Source organism: Aspergillus fumigatus, chromosome 6, assembly GCF_000002655.1.
Source record: "Aspergillus fumigatus Af293 chromosome 6, whole genome shotgun sequence".
Lineage (NCBI taxonomy): Eukaryota > Fungi > Ascomycota > Eurotiomycetes > Eurotiales > Aspergillaceae > Aspergillus > Aspergillus fumigatus.
Genome location: NC_007199.1, coordinates 2630237 through 2650110, shown reverse-complemented (window position 1 = coordinate 2650110; position 19874 = coordinate 2630237). Strand labels below are relative to the sequence as shown.

At 49.2% G+C, this 19874-nt stretch overlaps 8 protein-coding genes across 8 annotated transcripts; 5 read left to right on the top strand and 3 right to left on the bottom strand.

Moving 5' to 3' along the window:
* Positions 1-166: 166 nt before the first annotated feature.
* Positions 167-2185, top strand: AFUA_6G10720 (TauD/TfdA dioxygenase family protein). The gene is made up of 3 exons (XM_745867.2): positions 167-1072; positions 1133-1693; positions 1743-2185. The coding sequence occupies exons 1-3, from the start codon at positions 623-625 to the stop codon at positions 1920-1922; spliced, it is 1191 nt and encodes a 396-aa protein (XP_750960.1). The 5' UTR covers positions 167-622; the 3' UTR covers positions 1923-2185.
* A 16-nt stretch (positions 2186-2201) lies between these two features.
* Positions 2202-5281, top strand: AFUA_6G10710 (uncharacterized protein; the record flags this gene model as incomplete). The annotated part of the gene is made up of 2 exons (XM_745866.2): positions 2202-2951; positions 3011-5281. Exons 1-2 carry the CDS (start codon positions 2598-2600, stop codon positions 5279-5281), a joined length of 2625 nt encoding a protein of 874 aa, XP_750959.1. The 5' UTR covers positions 2202-2597.
* Positions 5282-5792: 511 nt separating this feature from the next.
* AFUA_6G10700 (GroES family chaperonin) lies at positions 5793-6265 on the bottom strand (the record flags this gene model as incomplete). The annotated part of the gene is made up of 2 exons (XM_745865.1): positions 5793-5903; positions 6008-6265. The coding sequence occupies 2 exons, from the start codon at positions 6263-6265 to the stop codon at positions 5793-5795; spliced, it is 369 nt and encodes a 122-aa protein (XP_750958.1).
* Positions 6266-6953: 688 nt separating this feature from the next.
* Positions 6954-8082, bottom strand: fip1 (cleavage polyadenylation factor subunit FIP1; the record flags this gene model as incomplete). Its single annotated transcript, XM_745864.1, has 3 exons — positions 6954-7758; positions 7819-7871; positions 7924-8082. The coding sequence occupies 3 exons, from the start codon at positions 8080-8082 to the stop codon at positions 6954-6956; spliced, it is 1017 nt and encodes a 338-aa protein (XP_750957.1).
* A 98-nt stretch (positions 8083-8180) lies between these two features.
* On the top strand, positions 8181-9836 carry AFUA_6G10680 (FAM50/XAP5 family protein). Its single transcript, XM_077805066.1, has 3 exons — positions 8181-8703; positions 8762-9323; positions 9374-9836. The coding sequence occupies exons 1-3, from the start codon at positions 8465-8467 to the stop codon at positions 9686-9688; spliced, it is 1116 nt and encodes a 371-aa protein (XP_077661197.1). The 5' UTR covers positions 8181-8464; the 3' UTR covers positions 9689-9836.
* An 11-nt stretch (positions 9837-9847) lies between these two features.
* Positions 9848-11873, top strand: AFUA_6G10670 (uncharacterized protein). The gene is made up of 3 exons (XM_745862.2): positions 9848-10086; positions 10157-10572; positions 10631-11873. Exons 1-3 carry the CDS (start codon positions 10010-10012, stop codon positions 11071-11073), a joined length of 936 nt encoding a protein of 311 aa, XP_750955.2. The 5' UTR covers positions 9848-10009; the 3' UTR covers positions 11074-11873.
* Positions 11874-12636: 763 nt separating this feature from the next.
* Positions 12637-14894, bottom strand: aclA (putative ATP citrate lyase subunit (Acl)). The gene is made up of 2 exons (XM_745861.2): positions 14043-14894; positions 12637-13980 (listed from the first exon to the last, which is right to left on the bottom strand). Exons 1-2 carry the CDS (start codon positions 14481-14483, stop codon positions 12961-12963), a joined length of 1461 nt encoding a protein of 486 aa, XP_750954.1. The 5' UTR covers positions 14484-14894; the 3' UTR covers positions 12637-12960.
* A 1435-nt stretch (positions 14895-16329) lies between these two features.
* Positions 16330-19022, top strand: AFUA_6G10650 (uncharacterized protein; the record flags this gene model as incomplete). Its single annotated transcript, XM_077805065.1, has 6 exons — positions 16330-16680; positions 16805-16961; positions 17017-17133; positions 17198-17387; positions 17443-18538; positions 18595-19022. The coding sequence occupies exons 2-6, from the start codon at positions 16819-16821 to the stop codon at positions 19020-19022; spliced, it is 1974 nt and encodes a 657-aa protein (XP_077661196.1). The 5' UTR covers positions 16330-16680; positions 16805-16818.
* Positions 19023-19874: the final 852 nt, after the last annotated feature.

Genomic DNA, 19874 nt, shown 5'->3' with positions numbered 1-19874 from the left:
AGGGCCAGCTAACAAATCCTCGGTGGTGGCCATGAATATAAGGTGTCCATGGATGATCCAGATTGCCTCAAAAACGCAAGAGTATGGCGGAGTTGCGTGATCGCAATACCGGAGATGCAGCTTTCAGCCACTTCCGGACGCCGGCTCCAACTTTGTTTCAACTGTGTACTTGTTCTACAGGTTGCCTAGTGATCACTGAGTCAGATTTGACGTCTTCTTCGCGCCTTCGACCCTCGATTGAATAATGTGACGTGATGTCTGATCATGATGGCGATGTGACTTGATCAGATCCACTTCCTGGCCCTCAGTCTCATTTCTGGGTATTCTAGTTGGGTGATTGTCCCCAGAAATGGCGCCATTCTCGCCAAACTGGACTCAATGGATGAGGCGTAATACTGGCCTGCAATTCTTCGGGGTCCCTCCCTGGTATATGTACATACAGCTGGTATACAGCAATATCCAGGTTCTTGGTCCATCAAATCTTTCCCTCCCGTTCCCCCCCTCCTCCCCTTCTGATCCTTCCTCTCCAGAACTCAGTCTATCATAAAGCAATTTACTTCTAGCCCTATTTGCTACGAGCCTACGATATACCACAAGCACAAAATAGACTGAAGAGTACACTATGGCACCGTTGCTGGAGGAACCAGCGGCTACGCCTTACCTTGGACACTTTACTGTTCCCAAGAAGGAGCCTGCAGAGCACAACAAATTCTGGTACGAGCCAGGGCGCACGACAGTCAAGAGACATGACGACTACCCTTACGAGGACCTTCTACCCTCGTTTCCTGATGTTCGGTGGGAACCTATAGGGGAGGTTCCATACGAAGACAAAGGGCTTCGTGGAGACCCAAAATTCCGTCACTTGCTCCAAGATGCAACTGACGTCTTCGACTACACTCCGCGAATTGGAACGGAAATACATGGAGTCAATTTGGCCAGGCTTAATGATGCCCAGAGGGATGACCTTGCACGCCTGATCGCCGTCCGTGGCGTGGTATTTTTCCGCAATCAGAAGGATTTTGATATTGACGCTCAACGGGAATTGGGGAAATATTTCGGGACTTTGCATAAGGTGAGTCTTAACTCCCCCAGATCGTCGTCAGGTCGTGATTGGTCTCTAACAGTGGTGTAGCATGCCACTACTGCTGTACCAAAAAAGAAGGGGTTGGAAGACGTGCATGTTGTTTATACTGGGGACAACTCTTCCGACCAGCGAGCGCTGTTTTCCCCTAGCTTCCTATGGCATTCTGACGTAACATACGAGATTCAGCCACCATCCTATACATCATTGAAGGTCTTGACGGGTCCTCCTCGAGGCGGCGGTGGTGACACTCTCTGGTCGTCCCAATACGCGGCGTACGACGCTCTCTCATCGCACATGCAGAACTACCTGAAGGGCTTGACTGCTCTTCATACAGCCAACATGCAGGCATCAGACTCACGAGCTCTTGGTCGAACCGTTCGTCGTGAGCCGATCACCACAGAGCACCCTTTGATTCGCACGAATCCAGTTACTGGCTGGAACAGTCTGTTCTTCAATCCTGGCTTCGTAACCAAGATTGTGGGAATCCCGAAAACAGAGAGCGACGCCATCATAAGGTACCTTACCGAGGTTGTTGCCACCACGCAAGAGGCGCACGTTCGTTTCCAATGGGGTGAGAATGATGTGGCCCTGTGGGACAATAGAACAACAGTGAGTGACGCACAGATATTCCCCATGATTCCTCCTGACTTTCTAGTAGAATCACTCCGCTTCTTATGGCTTTTCTCCTCACCGTCGTCATGCCGTTCGAGTCGCTTGCCACGCTGAACGCCCCTACTTCGACCCTGAGGGCAAATCTCAGGAGGAGGAATATAATGCTTACTATAACCTACCAGCCGTGAACAAGGACGGCTCGCGTCAATCCAACTATAACGATTGATCTTTGGGACTGGTTCCTTCTCCTTATTCTTGGCGGTTGTGAGTCGAGAGAACTTATTGCACATACACATTCTCGACGAGGGCGAGCAAACATGAATGAACGGTTTACGATAGATACGAAATGATAGTTGCTTCTGAATATGTCTGTGAAGAGAGTGATCAGATGGATGTGTGCTTCTTCTTACCTAGGAAACGTTCCATGATACTGTCATGATACTAGTGGATTGAATAATATACACCAGTCTATATTCTGTTAGTGCTAGAGACGCTTCACTGATGCTCAGCTTTATCACTTGTAAAGTGCGAATAGACAGGACATCGGTTTACACGTGTCTGAGCTGAAGAATCATAACGCCTAACCCAGTAGAAGACTGTTAGTCTCATCATCCACAACCCATTCCACTGAATCATTCTCAATGTCAGCAAAACACGAACCATCTCTTCTCGACTATGCCAGATTCCACGGAATCGCTCATGACTATACCGCGATCAATCCCAGCCAACATCCTGATCACTCCCTCAAACTGCCACCAGATGATCCTCCAGTGGAAAACAAGCTGAAATTGCTCGATGAATACCTGGTCCCCACACAAGAATCTGACAAGAAAGCCATCTTCGAAGAGAAGCTCAATGTGAGAAAAGGGGATAGCCGGTTCTCTCAGCAGTCCTTCAGGATATGAGGACCCATGCATTTGATCTCAACGTGGGAGATCATTTGGCGGCATTTAACCGTCTCAGCAAGCTCAAGATAGAACCTCCAATCTTCAGTCTCAATTATGAGACGCACTCAGCACTTCCGCAAAGGCCTGTGCTCTACAATCTCCAGCAATCAAACCTGCGTGCTCTCGAGGAGGCTCCCGAGTATCGATGTGAGCCTTTGGTGAAGAAGGCAGATGAAATCAATGAAGAGATGAGGAATGAGAAGCTCAACTGTAACAGAAAGTCTTTTGTTCTCGTACAAGATGCAATGAAGCTTGGAAATGTGTCTTCGCATTATCTAGATGATATACTAGCACATGCCATCCAGCCAGTGAGTATCTTGAAGACCGTTGAGCAGCAGCACACTAATCTGATTCTCATCTCCGACAGATAAATTCAGTCCCCGCGCTATCTCCTGCTCTTGCACCCTTGGACGTGAGCGATTTGGCCTTCAGCAGTCCCTCGCCTGAGCCAGAGCTTCAGATGCTACCCAGTCCTGCCTCGACCGAGATCTTGGAAACTTCGAAGCCACAAAACCACCAGTCCAAAGATCCCGATGCAAGTCACGGCCCTTATGTCCTCGAACGCGTACAGCGGACTTCTAAGGGAGGTGCCGGTGGCATGATGCAGATAGATCGGCCTCTATCAGCAGCTGAAAGACTGCAAATCTGGGACCATGCAGCAACAGTCGGCGTAACTGAGCCTTGCGAATCCACGGCGTTTGCAGCCGAAGAGGGAAGAAGTCAACGGAATTCACAAGATATACAGCTCCAGGCGAACCTAATAATACAGAAACTGGACAACCACGACGAACAACCAGCGTCACATTCCGCCCCGTTAGCAGAACGAAAGGTGTCGGAGAAAGAACATGAATGGCTGGTGACTGAAACTCCAGTCAAAGAGAATACAGCAGTAGTTCTACAGTCTCGACCCGCATCAATCTCCCCGTCCACTACCTGCTATTCTTCGCATACAAATGACGCAGCATTCGAAGCGTCAATTCAATGTTCTAATAATGATTCAGGAGAGTCAGACACTCATCACTCAGCCCCAGATCCCCATGCCTCCAGCACTCAAGAACAGGCCAACAGGAAATCGGTCAGCAACATAACTGTCGAAGGAGGAATTGTATCAACGAATCAGAATGTCCCAACACTACCTGTCCTTGATTCCCAGATTGTCTCAAAGCAGGGACAACCAACCAGTAGGATCCAGCAGAGCAATATAAGCGCGTTTATGGTCGGCGATAGTGATCTGACTGCAGCGACTCAGACTCGGCTTCAGACCAACACCCCTGCCACCGTCTTCAATCAACATTTACAGCAGAGGAAGAGGAAGCGACAGCTTACCAACAAAAGTTTCGTCGGATCCTCGCAGTCTGAGCAACAGGAGCAGCAAAGGCAGGTTAGGAAACCGTCATTTACAACTGTGGGTTCTTTGGCCGCCTTCATGGAGACAAGAGGGCGAAACGAGATGCGGAATATGGTGACACAAAGCCCATACTTCCCAGCGGGAAAGTCAACTGACGACGTTTCCAAGCGACAAAGTGATGAAGTGAGCATAGAGAAGCCCGAAAGCTGCTTAAATGAGCCAAACAAAAGCGAAAACGTCTCGGATATAGTACAGACAGCCACACAACTTCCTCGCTTTCAGCAGCAGACGGGAGAACAGCCGATCCTGTTCTTATCAACCACACTTCTGAAGAGTCACCTTCGGCTTGTACGCTGTCTTGAAGGAATGGCAGGCCTGCCAGTAATCGTATATAGAGACTATAATCAGGAAACCTCTGGTAGTGAGCCTCGAGGGAAGCATACAACCTCTAGCATGAACAACAACCCCACTCATCAAATTGAAGCAGATATTATAATCTCGCCGAGTACTGGTCTCGTACTGACAACATCGCAGGCGGCAACACAGCTATACCTACCAGGCCACAAGTCCACTCACCCTGAGACGAACACTGAGTGCATCAACTCACCACTTCGAGAACGCATCTTCCTTCTCGCTCCTCGATACGAAAGAATCTACCTGTTCATTTGCCATAGTGCACCTTCTCCTAAAGAGTCGCAAGGCAAACAATCGGGTCCAACAGCTGACAAGCGACTGTTAGCGTCCATCGCCTCGTTGACTGCGTTTTGCAACTCGATGTCCGCCTATGCAACAATCAACCCATTGCTAGCACCTTCCTCCCCAGAAACCGCGGCGGGCTGGATCCTTTCGCTTGCAAACAAGCACATTGCGCGACTTCCCGAGAATCCGACGCGGATTCCGCCCAGCACAAGCTTCACACCGATTAACTCGCCACAGAAAAACCGATTGAGGCCGGAAATAATGATGAGAACAACCGTCTGGGAGTTGTTCCTCCGCCAGGCCGGTTTGAACCCGTATGCTGCGCAACTGATTTTGGCGTTCATCAAGCGAGAAGACGAAGAAGAGCGGACTTATATACGTTACGCATCCCCTAAAGCTGCCAGTTCTAGCTCTGTGGAGGACGGAGGTACACATGGCCTTGCTAGGTTTATCGAGATGGAGCCAGATCGAAGAAAGGAGGTCTTCGGTCAGCTAATAGGTGACAGGATGATGGGGCGGATCAACCATATTCTCGACAAAGATTGGCAGTGCGACTGGGTCCTTAACTTTGACGTTGATACGGAACTATGAGGTCGTATCTTTAGCTAAACCGGCCCGAAGTATAGTCCGGCATTGCTAAGGTAGAGACCAGTCCCCAACGTTTGTGGCTCATTTGAGAAGGGACCGAGAGTCAACATACTAGAACCGGCTTGAGAGGAGATTTATCATGTCTGATATTACTCGTTTTCATCACCCCGGAATCGGCGTGACTCATATGACGATTGCTAGATTTAGAAATACATCCATAGTGGTATGCTGGAGAAGACAAGGTCGTTTCACGCTTTATAACAACAAATGCGCAAACAAAATCAGCCCAAGGAGAGACAGCATTAGCTGTATCATATCTTAGACCTTGATGGTGAGAGATTTGGAATTACAATGTTTTCGAGGTGTTGTTGGAGCACATGAATTTTGCACGATATATAATACACGGTTTCCGACTTGGGCGTTCTCGGCTCGAGATCGAGAGGGGGAGAAAGACATAATGAAAGGGGAGTCGTTCCTTTATTCGTTGATCTTGGCGAGGATCCTATCACAGAGGTCAGTACAATATCACCGAGGAGTGGACTTGGCTATGCTGCAAGGGCACGTACTCAGAATCCCGGAAGAGGTGGTACTCCTCTTCACCGACCTTGACGGTGCTACCACCGAACTGTATCGCAAGATCTGTCAGCCACTTCATCGACAGAAGAATCCAATGTCCGTTGCGCATCGGATCCGCCCGGAGATAAAGCATCCAAAACGGCCAGTACGTACCTGAGGAATGAGAACCTTGTCACCGGCGGCAACGCTCATCGGGATTCTCTGGCCATTACGGTCAACGGCACCGGGGCCGACGGCAAGGACTTTGGCCTCGTTCTGCTCCTTGACGCTGCTCTCTGGGAGGAAGATACCGGAGGCAGTCTTAGCCTCAGGCTTGATGCGCTGGACGAGGACACGGTCCAGGAGGGGAGCGAGGTTCTTGATGTTGCGGAGGACAGACTGATAGAGGCAAGAGATCACACTTAGCAACATGTCCCAATGAATGAGTCAGACAAACAAGATTAAAGCATGATTGATAGCAGCAACCAAAACTACGGAGGTAGCCCTGAGTTCCCCGGCTAGGTAGAAATACGTACCATTTTGTATGAAGGTGTGATGAGAAGATGATGAGAAGAGTGCGAGACTCGTAGGCTGAATTTGATTGAGCAGGGATGAAGAAATGTAACAAGTGCGAGGCGTGGGACAGTACAAAAGAAAAGAAGTGTTTGGACAGGTCGTCTGGGGGAAGAAGATCTGGACTTGCCGGGCCGCGAGAAATTTCCAGAATGCCAAGACCGGCGAGCTTCCATCAACACTGCCGAGGGTATCAAGTCGAATGCTTTTGCTTTTTCATCTTTTTGCGCGATAAACAATGAAATGGACTTATTATCTCTTTTCTAGGAAAATGGGCCCATTGATCTAGTCTGAGTTTGCAATGTCGAGTTTACAACAGATGTCTCAATGCAAGTCTGCAGCTCGACCGCCTGCGACAGCTCCTTTTCCCCGAATTTCTAGCTGCGAATAGCTTAAGCTCATGGTCTCAAATATCATGCGCAGTGGTATGGCTAACACTGACTGTATACAAGTGAAACGCCGCCAGATCCGGACCATTATTCTGAGTACTACTGACCCAGCAAATTGAACATTACAATATGGCAATACAAGACATAGATCCTTAGCTCTACCATCTTCTTCCTCGTCCCCGACCGCCAAAACCACCTCTCTGGTCGTAACCTCCAAATCCCATATGAGGCTGGCCTCCACCTTGTCCTCCAAATCCCGAATTTTGCGACTGGCCGCCGAACCCAGGCTGGCCTTGCTGCTGCCCGGCGCCAGCACCACCTTGGCCTCCCATCATCGCCTGAGCATGTTGCATGAAGGACATGGGATCCATAGATGACGGATCCATGCCTTGCGACATCATACTTGCCAGCATGCCCTGCATCATATCAGGGGCAATATCTGGCATTCCTGGCATACCGGGCAGAGCTGGCGGCGCGCTGCCAGGAGGTGCAGCAGGACCTGGAGCTCCTGGAATTGGCGGAAGACCCATGGTCAAGAAATTCTGCATATCATCCAATTGCTTCTTCTGGTCCTGGACTTCTTTCCGTAGCTCTTGTTGTTTCAGAACGTAGCTGGCCCAGGTGAATTCGTCAAAACCGTAGTTGAAATAGTCGGAGATATCCGAACCAGGCCGTCTCCATGGTTTGTCGTCCTCGGTTGGAAAGTCCGAGTCCATATCTGTTGACAGGATCGGTTTGCCCGTAGAGGGATGAACAGGGTTGGCATTGACATCGATCGTCGACGCCTGCACGGGTGGGTATGCGGAGCCAGGTTTCTGGGGTGCGGTTGGTCTTGCGCTGGCAGGCGCCGGAGTAGCAGCTTCGAGTTTAGGCGTTACTGTTGGTGTGACTGATTTTGTCGATATATCTGCTGATGAGGGTCTCTGAGGTTCTGCTCGTAGGTTGGCATGCCGAGGATGTGGTCTGTCTCGACGTTAGGTCAAATGCTCTTTAGCTAAGTTAGTAGAGGAATCCACAGCTTACACTTCTGGAGGCGGCGCATCTGGAGGAGCTTCTGTGATGATATTGAAATCATCCTGAGGACAAATTAGTCGTTGCGAGCGATTGAACCGCGTACTATGAGCAAACCTCATCCTCTTCCACCTCTATTTCCTCCTCCTGCTCCTCCCCTTCATTCAATTCTTGAGACTTTTCGTTCGATTGGTTTTGGGGAGCATCCTGAGCTTGGTTTATGGGTACTGCATCGGCAGGGTCGTAGAAATCGTCATCATCATCTTCCATCATCATTTTAAATAGAAAGGGACAAATTCGCGATTTGAGAGAAGTGTAGAATGACGAAAGTCTCAAGCCAGTTTACTGCGGAGATGGAACGGCAGGGTTTGGCATGTTTGCTCTTCAGCTTCTAGATCAGTTCTATATGACACCAACTACCTCTCTACTCAGTCATTGATACTTCAAGGTGCATTTTGATCACGACAATTCAATCCTGTATGTTTTCGACGACATTGGATTCTTACATCTTTGACTGAAATTCGCGATACCGTGGTCACGTGCCCTTCCTCCGTCAGTTGCTTCATTGTCACAATATCTCTCTACAACATTGGGATAGACGAGTTCTTCGATCTTTGAAACGACCCTGAGTGACACAGTCACCGATAATACATACATTATGCCTCCTTCCGAACAACAGAGCGGCAACTCCACGCCGCGCTTTACGAGCCAGACTACCTCCGCAGAAGATCTTCTCAAGTCGCAGACCGTCGGTCTGGTCCATCTTTCGGACTTTCGCAAGCGTCGAGCAGAGGTTCTAGAGCAAAAGGAACGAGAGGCACATGACAAGTCGCTGGGAAGATTTACATCCGGTAACTCCAGAAGTGCTACTCCTTCAACAGGGGACGTGACTGACAGGTGAGTTAAGGCGCAAGCTTCTTCCTTTCTCCTTCCCTAACTAATCGTAATTACCTAGTAACTCGACCCCGCATAGCGAGGGCCCTCCGAAGAAGAAGAAAAAGAAGCAACTCATGAAAAGCAAACTTTCTTTTGGTGACGATGAAGAGAATGATACCGGTGACGAACCTGTGGCCACTCCCCGCGAAACGAGCGTCCCCCGATCTGCCTCGAGGACACCTGCGGACGACAGCTCTGCGCCGTCATCACGGCGTATCACACCCAACCCCAATGCACCACCTCCTCCGAAAGCGCTTACGAAGGCTGCACTAAAGGCAGAAGCAGAGGCGCGTGATGCCCTTCGCAGAGAATTTCTGGCTATGCAGGAGGCGGTCAAAAATACCGAGATACTGATTCCGTTCATCTTTTACGATGGCACCAATATACCGGCGGGGGCTGTCAAGGTTAGAAAAGGCGACCCGGTATGGCTGTTTCTTGACCGTTGTCGCAAAGTCGGTGCCGAGTTAGGCGTCGCAGGTGCCAGCGGAGCAGCAAAGGGAAGAAAAGACAATCGCCGGGAATGGGCCAGAATTAGTGTCGATGACCTTATGTTGGTCAGAGGAGAAATAATTGTTCCACATGTAAGTGGCGCCCGCTTTTGTTCGTTGTCATATGCTGATTGACCCTCTAGCACTACGAATTCTACTATTTTATAGCAAATCAAGTACCCAGCTTCTCAAGTGCTGGTGGGCTATTGTTTGACTACTCCAACAAGCCTCCTCCAGCAGCTTCTAGTGATAATCCACTTTCACGGCCTGATAATGACCACTTGGAAGGAGCGGACAAAGATGCGACGTTGACGAAAGTGGTCGACAGACGGTGGTATGAACGAAACAAGCACATCTTTCCGGCGAGCTTGTGGCGGGAGTACGAGCCGGGGCCTGAGTTTGAACAGAAAATGCGCTCCACGCGGCGAGACGCTGAAGGAAACACTTTTTTCTTCTGAGCTGGCGGTTCTTGACTGTATAGAAGAATGAGAGCCTTGTGAGCAGAGAGAGCTATGTAACAGTGAGAGGAGAACATATGTATATTCTTTAGATACCCAAACAGCCAACCTGGTTTATCATATCACCTAATCGTGTTCGTCTAAGTGGATATTGATAGAATTTGCTGCGAGTGTCTTTGTCGGCGACAATCTGCTGCAACCTGCAGGTTCTACTGGTATTCTGAGCTTGTGACCTACACGTATTTAAGCCTTTGATCCTTTCATCCACCAACTACGAGCTTCGACACTTCGCGATTATTGAAGACTACCGTTACTTCAGTCATGGACTTCTATCTTCGATGCAATGCTTTGAAATGTCGCTCCCTGTTGAAGGAGCAAGCAGTCGTCACCACCTGTTCGTAAGTCGTCTGTTCTGCTATCCTTCTGTCGGTTTTGATCAGTAAGGACAATGGATATTAAACTGCTGAGGCACATATTTTGTCTTCCCTGCGCAGATACTCTCGGTCTCTCACATCCCACCCATGGCGAACGTCGCTGTCCAGCTTGCCAAACCATCCTCGTGAATCCGGACGACGCCGCATCGACCGTTCTCAATCCCTCTGAAGACTATAAAACCAGCGTACTGAGTGGGCTAGATCCGAACACGATTATGGAATGCGCCAGTCGAGCATTAGTATTCTGGGCTTATCAGGCCACGCAGGAGATGTGCGTGTTGCCGATCTTTCCCATCGACTTCTGCATCAATTTCCTCACAGGGGACAGATTCTACCAAGAGTATCTCGGGAAGTCACTTACGGAGAAATACTCAACGCTGAATACACACATGGACAGGGTGATTCATAATGCAAATACGGAGATATCAGCTCTTCAAGCTAAATTGAATAGTTCGTCATCATCAGCAGACCCTTGGAAGAGGACAGGACCTGTTAACTCGAAATATAGGCATGCAAGCAACAGAAGAGCAGCTTCGCAAGAAGAACCAGGAACTTGTCAGTCTCTACAGAGAGAAGTGCAAGAAGTTCGCTCAGATCACCAATTTGTACAACATTCTCAAGTCTCGTGCTATGAGGTCGCAAATGAGGACCGCTGCGTCAGACACTGTCTCGCAAACTTTGGACTCACTCGGCAACTCAGTAAACGCGCGATCAGTATCAGGTTTGAGCAGGCCAATGGGCGTATCGCAGCCGCCACAAACTCCGGCGTCTCATCAAGGCAATCCGCGTCCTGTCAACCTGGAAGGGGTGGAACAGTTACACCGGCATCAGCGGAGCGGAACTGGAAGCTCAAAAAGCACGAAGCAAAAGGTTGATGCTGCGGTGATGCCACCACCCACTGTGCCAGTGAACTTGAGAAACAGTATGTTCCTCTTCGTCTATTTCCAGTGATCAAGATATTCTGATAATAGGTTCAAAGGAAGTATCCCCAATGCAACTCCACAACAACGAACTCGCCTGCCAGGCCCGGTACGTCCGTCAACTGGCATGTCAAGCTTACCGCAGGACAGTGCCATGTTCGAGCGATTCCATGATATCAATATCCCAGATCATTACTTAAACAGTGGCAACACCTCGCTGAATCGAGATAGTCAGGATTTCCAAAGGCATGATCCTGGTACGGCAAATGGGCCGGGAAACGGCTCTTCTGTTCCGAGGTCTTCGGTTTTCCAGAACACCATTATATGACCTGCTTTGGTAACTAGCTCGAGTTTGCCCATTCGCATGTTAATCGGTGTATTTCTTCCTTTGAAGGGTATTGGCTCCTTCCGGCGCGGTGATCATATATATATTGAGACAGGTATAAGCTTGTTAGGTGCTGATGCTGCTTGTGGCAGATAGATATCGACTAAGGGTGCAAAAGATTTGAGTATATACTCTGTAGATATTCCGCGAGCATCAATTTACCCGTTTTCACCATGGTCCCGATTCAGACTGAACTCTGGAAGACCGGGCTTTGTTGTATGTATTTAACGCCAAGAACAGTACCTATATTCACCAGATAGGGTTATATATCCCCAGCTTTCCACCCAGAACCCTAATTTTCAGGGCATGTTTAAGACACGCATCAAATCAATCGTTAGAACCAAGCATTCAGCTTATAATCTCAGCTCAAGCGACTGGGATGGGTCTGTTAATATTAGCTAAAGATTTTGTTCGCGAATCCACGCTAGGACGTTCATGGGTTTTTAACTTCCTTTCGCCCGACGAACTTGGCTACAGGTAGTACCCGCTCTGGAATCACCACCCGTTCGATTTAACACTTGATTGTAAGTCTTGTAGATTCGTCCTGGAATTCCTCGTGGCTTCATCGACGCAGTCGAGTAGATCATATCAATCCTTCTATTGCATGAAGCCCTGAGCATCATTAGCCTACGATAATGGTCTATGCCAACCTGAGTTTTGACAGTAAACAAGCTTACAAGCCTATATACCCCGAACTTCCACACCATGGATATACCAGAGCCTTAACACCACAGAACCTTTAATTGCAAATCAGTAAACCATGAGATCTCATCATTCCTGGATCTCATCCCCATCACGCTAGATCATCACTGCAAAGGCCCGTCCCGTAGCCACTCCGACGAGGCCGACCCAGTCAGAACTCAGTCCTCCACCTCGGGCGTGCGGAAGCGGGAATCTGAGCTCGTCCAGATAAAAAAGGATTTCTTAATACCACAACCCCCCCGGACTTTAATGCAGGGCACGGGGAGCTCCTGTGGAGAATGACCTTAATTTAGTTTCTAGACCTGATGCGTCAGTTTAAGCTTATATTGTCCCCCTGTCTTATGTTTGAACTTGTAATGTTTACTTTTGGTACTGTTACAGTGTGTATGTATGGTGATGGTATCACGTGATTATTTCTGATCTTTCATTTGGCCCATTGGGGTCATACTTCTGTAGGTCAAGATTGCCAAATTAGTTCCCACTACGTATTTTCTTGGATCAAAGTAATCACTCTTACAGCAGACGTATCATCGACGATCGTTATCATTGGATTAATTCGACTATCACTGCGCAGACCCATGCCTCGCAATCAACCAAGAATATAGTCTAAGAGAAACAGTTCACTCCAGCACAAATGGATATCCCCTTCTCGTCTTCAACCTGTCGGTGCAGTGTCATGTGTCGTACTGCTTGTATGTCCAGTCCTCGCTAGATAAGTAAGGAAAAAAGTTCCGTATCATGCCATGCGTTCAGAACACAAAAAGGAAAAACAAAAAGTAAGAAGCCGAAGATATTAAATGAATCAAAGCAAAGCAAAATTTATCCCATTTTTTAAGCAGAACCGAACTCCTTGATATCGGTCTTCTTGCCCAGCAGAGCAAGAGGGACAATACCACTGACGTGCATATCAGGACCGTACACGTGCATCTTAAGACCCAGCTCCTCACCAACGGCCTTAATGTTCTTGAGACCCTCCTGGTAGTTGGGACCAGCACGGCGGACCCAGATTTGGACATTGTGCTCGTTGAGAACAGGGGCGACCTCGCGAATCGCACGGATGACACCCTTGAAGGTCGAGGCCACGTTGGTGAAGTTGGCAATACCACCACCGATAAAGAGAACCTTGCCGTCCGGGTGCATAGGTGCGCGTAGCATCAGGTCCAGAACGGTCTTGGCGTAGTTGTAGGTCTGAGTCTCGGTGGGAGCACCAGAATACTCACCGTAGTTGGCGAGCTCGCTGACGAAACCGGCGGAGGCAATGGCATCGGCGTACACGACGGAGGCACCACCACCAGCGACCAGAGTCCAGATACGGCCATTGGCATTGAGCACAGTCAGCTTGAGAGAAGCACCGGTCTTGGCATCCATGTCGGAAATAAACTTCTCTTCCTTGCTCAGCTCACGACCGAAGGGAGCAGGGAACTCCATTGGCGGGCCAGCATCAATGTTGACCTTGCCGTCAGTCTGGGGAACGGTGGCCAGGCCAAGGTTGGCCGGGCTGCGGGCAATAGCCCACTTGGTACCGCACTCAAACTCAGCAGTCTGGTCAAGCTTAGCGGCAAGGTCAAGGAAGTGCACCTCCGCGGAGGTACCCTCAGCGTTGGGAATGACAACTAGAGGGTTGATCTCAAGGTAGGTGAACTGGCAATCAACATAGACGGCGTAGAGACGGGAGATGAAGTCAACTAGGACATTGTGGACGCCCTTGGGCACCTTGCTCAACAGAGCAGCAGCAATCTCCTCGTTGGAGGGGTAGTTTCTCAGGTTCACGGGGATAAGAAGCTTCTCGGCCTTGGCATCAACATCGCCAACGTCCACACCACCCTCGTGAGTGAAGAGGATCCAGTCACCCTAGAAAAGTTCATTAGTCTTCCAAATCGGGCCCCATTTTGAGAATCGCCAGAGTCACTTACCTCTCGCACGGAATTGATGTTGATGTAATACTCAGTCTCCTGAGGGTGGGGAACGAAAGGCTCAACCAGGAACTGACGAAGAACACCGGTGACAGTCTCAACCTTGATCTCCTTGCCGGCACGGGCCTCAATCCACTCTCTGGCCTCAGGCCAAGTCTTGTTTAGAGCGAGCAAACCGCTCTTACCCCGTCTCTTAATCAATTGATCTGGCTTAGCGACAAACTTGGCGCCAGGAGTCAGCAGCCAAGGGTAGACAACCTCGGTCTGGTCCAAGACATCCTTGACAGCGGCGTCCTCGGGGAAGTAGATGGAGGCAAGTCTGGGAGGAGGGTTGTGGGTGGACGAAGGAGGGAGAGGAGTCGGCTTGATGACAGGAGCCCGGGTGAGGTGGTAGTTGAGGATGGCCTTGCCATCAGCCTCGAGAATCGACTTGGCGGACATGACGATAGAAATGGAAGATTAGAGAGGACAAATAGAGAAGAAGGTCCTGCCGATTGAGGAGAGGTCGTGTGTAGAGAAGGGTAAGAGAGTCTGAATCAAGAAAATGATGTAACAGAGAGGAGGGATAGGTTGGCAACCAATTCACCCTGCAAGACGTGATATGTTGGAATGGAAGTGGGAGAAAAGGAGAGAGAAGATGAAGGTGGATGGATGAACTGAAGAAGAGAGGAGAAAGAGGAGGGGATTCAGTGACCGCGGACAATTGACCTGAGTCCACCGAAATAAAATAACTGAACAGCCAAGGAAGTAAACGCCTGGAGGACTTTTGGGAAGGGACAAACAGAAGTAATTTTTGATTTTTTGAGGGGGGAGCTGATCCAAAATTACAGAGAGTCAGGTACGGTATTGAGGCCGAACTCGGAAATGACACAGTTCAGAGAGGGACCAGACTCAGAGATACAGAGTACGATACAGCATAGGCTAAAACGCCCCGAGTTGTTGAGATTTAGTGGGGAAGAAGCATAGTGGGTCCTGCTAATCTCTGGCACTAAAAAGGACACTAACAGCCAGAATGAAGTTCCAGGTGTCATCTGTGGACCGATCAAATTTAGCTCCCACCCTCTCCAGGGGGTTGTAGAGCTTCCGTTGGGGATACTCGGTAAGAGTATTTAGTGGCAGGACACACCCTACGCTGTAGCCTCAATACTGTTATCCAGCAAAAGGAGGGATCAGACACCACACGGCAACTCTCGGGTCATTTGTTGCTGCGTGTCCTTCTTTTGTTGGATTATGCACAGCTACTTCGTACCGAATATTTCAAATTTCGAGTTTGTTGGTAGAGCGTCGGCGAATTGCTGTGAGAGAGCCGGAGCCACTCCCCGAGACTGTCTCGATGACAATCATGCCATCAATTTGCCTATCAGATCGTTGACAGGTCCCATTCACACATAGAATACATACTACGTAGTATCTTAGTACGGTACAGGTGTTAATTATCTATCTTATCTATCCACCATGTAGACTTCCTAGCAAGGCACATGCAGATAACCCCCTCTGAAAGCTATCATCCAAATACTGAATATCAGTGTACTACGGAGTACGTAGATCGACAGTCCATGATGACAACCCTGATCTTTCGGTGAGCAGATCGTTAGCGTCCGGCGGTGGGAGTCTTAGGGTGGAGGGGCTCTCCTGTTTGCTGGGTCCGAATTAGTAGTTCAAGAGGATCCACCACTTAGCCCCAACCAAGCTAAGGTACGGACTTCGGAGTACTTTGGTCTGCTCTGCAACGTTCTTTGGCCTCTTCAACATCCAGGTACAGAATCTACAGAGTACTCCGCAGTCCGGCTCCATCTTGTTAGGCATACACAATTCTGCTTGACTCCTGAGATGAGGGATATTACACGCATGACCATGACTGAAAAGGAGAAAGGGTTTCTAACATGTCCATCTATCGGAGGAAATCGTAAAGAAATTCGTTGATTGACATACTCCATAGTAACTTATCAAAGCGACTCTATAAACGGGAGGTGGTTGGTAAGCGAGTCGGCACTTTACAATGCACGGTTGGTTACCTTTGATGTATTCATCACCTTGCGTCTTGTTGAGGGTGTCTAGAATTACTTGACTCCCAGAACCTCCGGATACAATTTTTTGAAATTTGATCGATTAATTTTGGGATCAGTTGCTAGGTAGCAATTACATGGTCCAGCCTTCGCCCCCATCAAGAATACCACCGAGAGCAGCTTTGGCGCGGTATTGTACCAATACGGTATCGTCCGGAAAAGTAAGCTCCTCCCCTCAGCTCCTTGATATCGTTGAACCCCCCCCCCCGGTCAGATAATTCACTTATTTTATTTTAATCAGTTTTTATTATTATCTTTTTTTTTTTTTTTTCCTTTTCTTACAAGAGTCCGGTCTTTATTTCATGATCCCGTCTTTTTCCAAGTTCAGAATAAACCAACCCCCATAATCCCCTTGGATCTCAATCCTCTCATCTCCTGGCTCTACTTCTTCATTCTCCTCATCCCCCTCTTCCTCACCTGTGTATCTTCTCATCCTTCGTGGCTCTTGTTCTCTCCAAGTTGCATTTGACCGACGAAGCGACTCCTTCCTTCTATCTCCTCTTTTTGTATCGACCTACTTAATAATTCCTTCTGTCCTTTTGAAAGCCGATCTCAAAAAGCTCAGTTGACGGGTATGTCGCCATTCCAGGCCTCCTTGAATGAACTCGAAAGCGTATCTCCATGCCTTTCTAAGCTCCCTGCGTTGCACTTTGCTGCCTCATTCTGACCAGTACTGATCAATTCTTTGAGAAACAGAGTACTCAGCCATCATGCCCTCATCTGCTCCTCTCGCTGGCACTGCCAATGGCAATCTCAACGCCAATGACAACATCACTCGCTTCGAGCCTCCCAGCCGAGTGCTCTCTCCTCTTACTCACACTCTCTTCCACAACAAGACGAGATGCTTCGTATAGTAAGTGTTTCCTGGCTGCAAACAGGGTCAATGGCTGGGCTGATGGTTATCACAGCGGTATGCAACCCAGAGCCGTGCAAGGCATGCTCGACTTCGACTTCATTTGCAAGCGTAGCACTCCTTCGGTTGCTGGTATCATCTACACTTTTGGTGGCCAGTTCGTTAGCAAGATGTAGGAAGATCCCCTTTATCTGTTGCAGATCTTCCATCAACAGCTGCTGACTATGGAATCGTAGGTACTGGGGTACTAGCGAGACTCTCCTTCCTGTCTACCAGGATGTGGCCAAGGCCATGGCCAAGCACCCTGACGTTGACACCGTTGTGAACTTCGCCTCCTCCCGTTCCGTCTACAGCTCCACCATGGAGTTGATGAACTACCCCCAAATCAAGTCCATCGCCATCATCGCTGAGGGTGTTCCCGAGAGAGTATGTCTTGCTTACATTTACCCGCATAGAGTAAAGAAGTTAACGGTGGGAACAGCGTGCTCGTGAGATCATGGTCACTGCCAAGGAGAAGGGTATCACCATTATTGGTCCTGCTACCGTTGGTGGTATTAAGCCTGGTGCTTTCAAGATTGGTAACACCGGTGGTATGATGGACAACATTGTTGCCTCCAAGCTCTACCGCAAGGGTTCCGTCGGCTATGTTTCTAAGTCCGGTGGTATGTCCAACGAACTGAACAACATCATCTCTCAAACTACAGATGGTGTCCACGAGGGTATCGCCATTGGTGGTGACCGCTACCCCGGTACCACTTTCATCGACCACCTCCTGCGTTATCAGGCCGATCCTGATTGCAAGATCCTCCTCTTGCTCGGTGAGGTTGGTGGTGTCGAGGAGTACCGTGTCATTGAAGCTGTGAAGAACGGCACCATTACTAAGCCTCTCGTCGCCTGGGCCATCGGTACCTGCGCCAGCATGTTCAAGACTGAGGTACAGTTCGGTCACGCTGGTGCATCGGCCAACTCTCAGCTTGAGACCGCTGTGTACAAGAACAAGGCCATGAGGGAGGCCGGTATCCACGTTCCCGACACGTTTGAGGAGCTTCCTCAGCTCCTCAAGCAGGTGTATGAGGATCAGGTCAAGAAGGGTGTCATCAAGCCCCAGCCAGAACCTCAAGTCCCCAAGATCCCCATCGACTACTCCTGGGCCCAGGAGTTGGGTCTTATCCGTAAGCCCGCTGCCTTCATTTCCACTATCACCGACGACCGTGGCCAGGAGCTCCTGTACGCCGGAATGCCCATCTCCGACGTTTTCAAGGAGGACATTGGCATTGGTGGTGTCATGTCCCTTCTATGGTTCCGTCGCCGTTTGCCTCGCTATGCTAGCAAGTTCTTGGAGATGGTTCTCATGCTCACTGCTGACCACGGTCCGGCCGTGTCTGGTGCCATGAACACCATTATCACTACGCGTGCCGGCAAGGATCTGATCAGCGCCCTGGTCTCTGGTCTCCTGACCATCGGATCTCGCTTTGGTGGTGCTCTTGACGGTGCTGCTGAGGAGTTTACCAAGGCCTTCGACAAGGGCATGAGCCCCCGTGACTTTGTTGACACTATGAGAAAGGAGAACAAGCTGAGTAAGTGATCTTTACAATAATGAACGTCTGTGGAGCAAATGCTAACCTTTGCGTAGTCCCTGGTATTGGCCACAGAGTCAAGTCCCGGAACAACCCCGATCTGCGTGTCGAGTTGGTCAAGGAGTTCGCTAAGAAGCACTTCCCCAGCACCAAGCTTCTCGACTATGCCATCGCTGTTGAAACTGTCACCACCTCCAAGAAGGACAACCTCATTCTGAACGTCGATGGTTGCGTTGCTGTCTGTTTCGTTGACCTGATGCGCAACTGCGGTGCTTTCTCGCCCGAGGAAGTTGAAGACTACATGAAGATGGGAGTTCTCAACGGTCTCTTCGTCCTTGGCCGCAGCATTGGTCTCATTGCTCACTACCTCGACCAGAAGAGACTGCGCACTGGTCTCTACAGACACCCTTGGGATGATATCACCTACCTGCTCCCCACTCTGCAGAAGGGTGGTGCCGAGGGTCGTGTTGAGGTTAACATTTAAGCGTTCTATTATCTCTTCTAATATTTCCTCCTTTTCCTTTTCTCTTATCATTTCCGAACAAGACCCGTGGCAGCCCACTGGATGATTCTGCGGAATTTGCGGTTTGACTCATAAAATCCGTCACGTTGACGCTGGAGTTATGATGGCCTGTATTTTGCATTTGGTTCTGATTCTTCTCGAGTTTCACTTTATTTTTTTCCCCGACATTACATTGTGTATTTGCGCATATGTGGCATGACTAGCTGAGAGGCTGATGAATTCAACGCAAGGATTGAGACAGAATATACGACTAAGTATACAGAAGCTTTCGCGCCCTTGGGAATAATGACTGTTTTATAATGCCTTCAAACTGAGTGGTCCATAAAGTCGCAGCTGGAACCTCTACATATCACTCCTTGCTCAGCAATTGCATACCGATGGCTTCATCCTATCTCGCGTGAGGAAGGGTATACACTGCCAGAAATCAAGTCGTACAAACGTGGAATGTTTTTTTACAATTGTTGATACTTTATGTACGTAGTGCACGGAATCTAACTTCCCCACCAATAATTGGTCCGAGCTCCGTCCGCTATCAAAAGTTTATCAAGATTGCGACTCAAAAGTTACGAGATTTCCTATACCAATTTTAAATCTCAAGACTCCTCGACATTCGAGCTCAGCATAGGAACCGTCTTCCAATTACCGCAACAAAAGAAAAATACGCATACTCGAAGACATAGAGATCCAAGGACATTAATAACGCAAACGACATGGTCCGCGTCAAACATCGCTACCTCCTCCTCGACATCCTCTACCCAGAGCGCTCCTCTTGGCCCACCTCCTCAACAAGCAAAACGAAATTGCCCTCGCAGG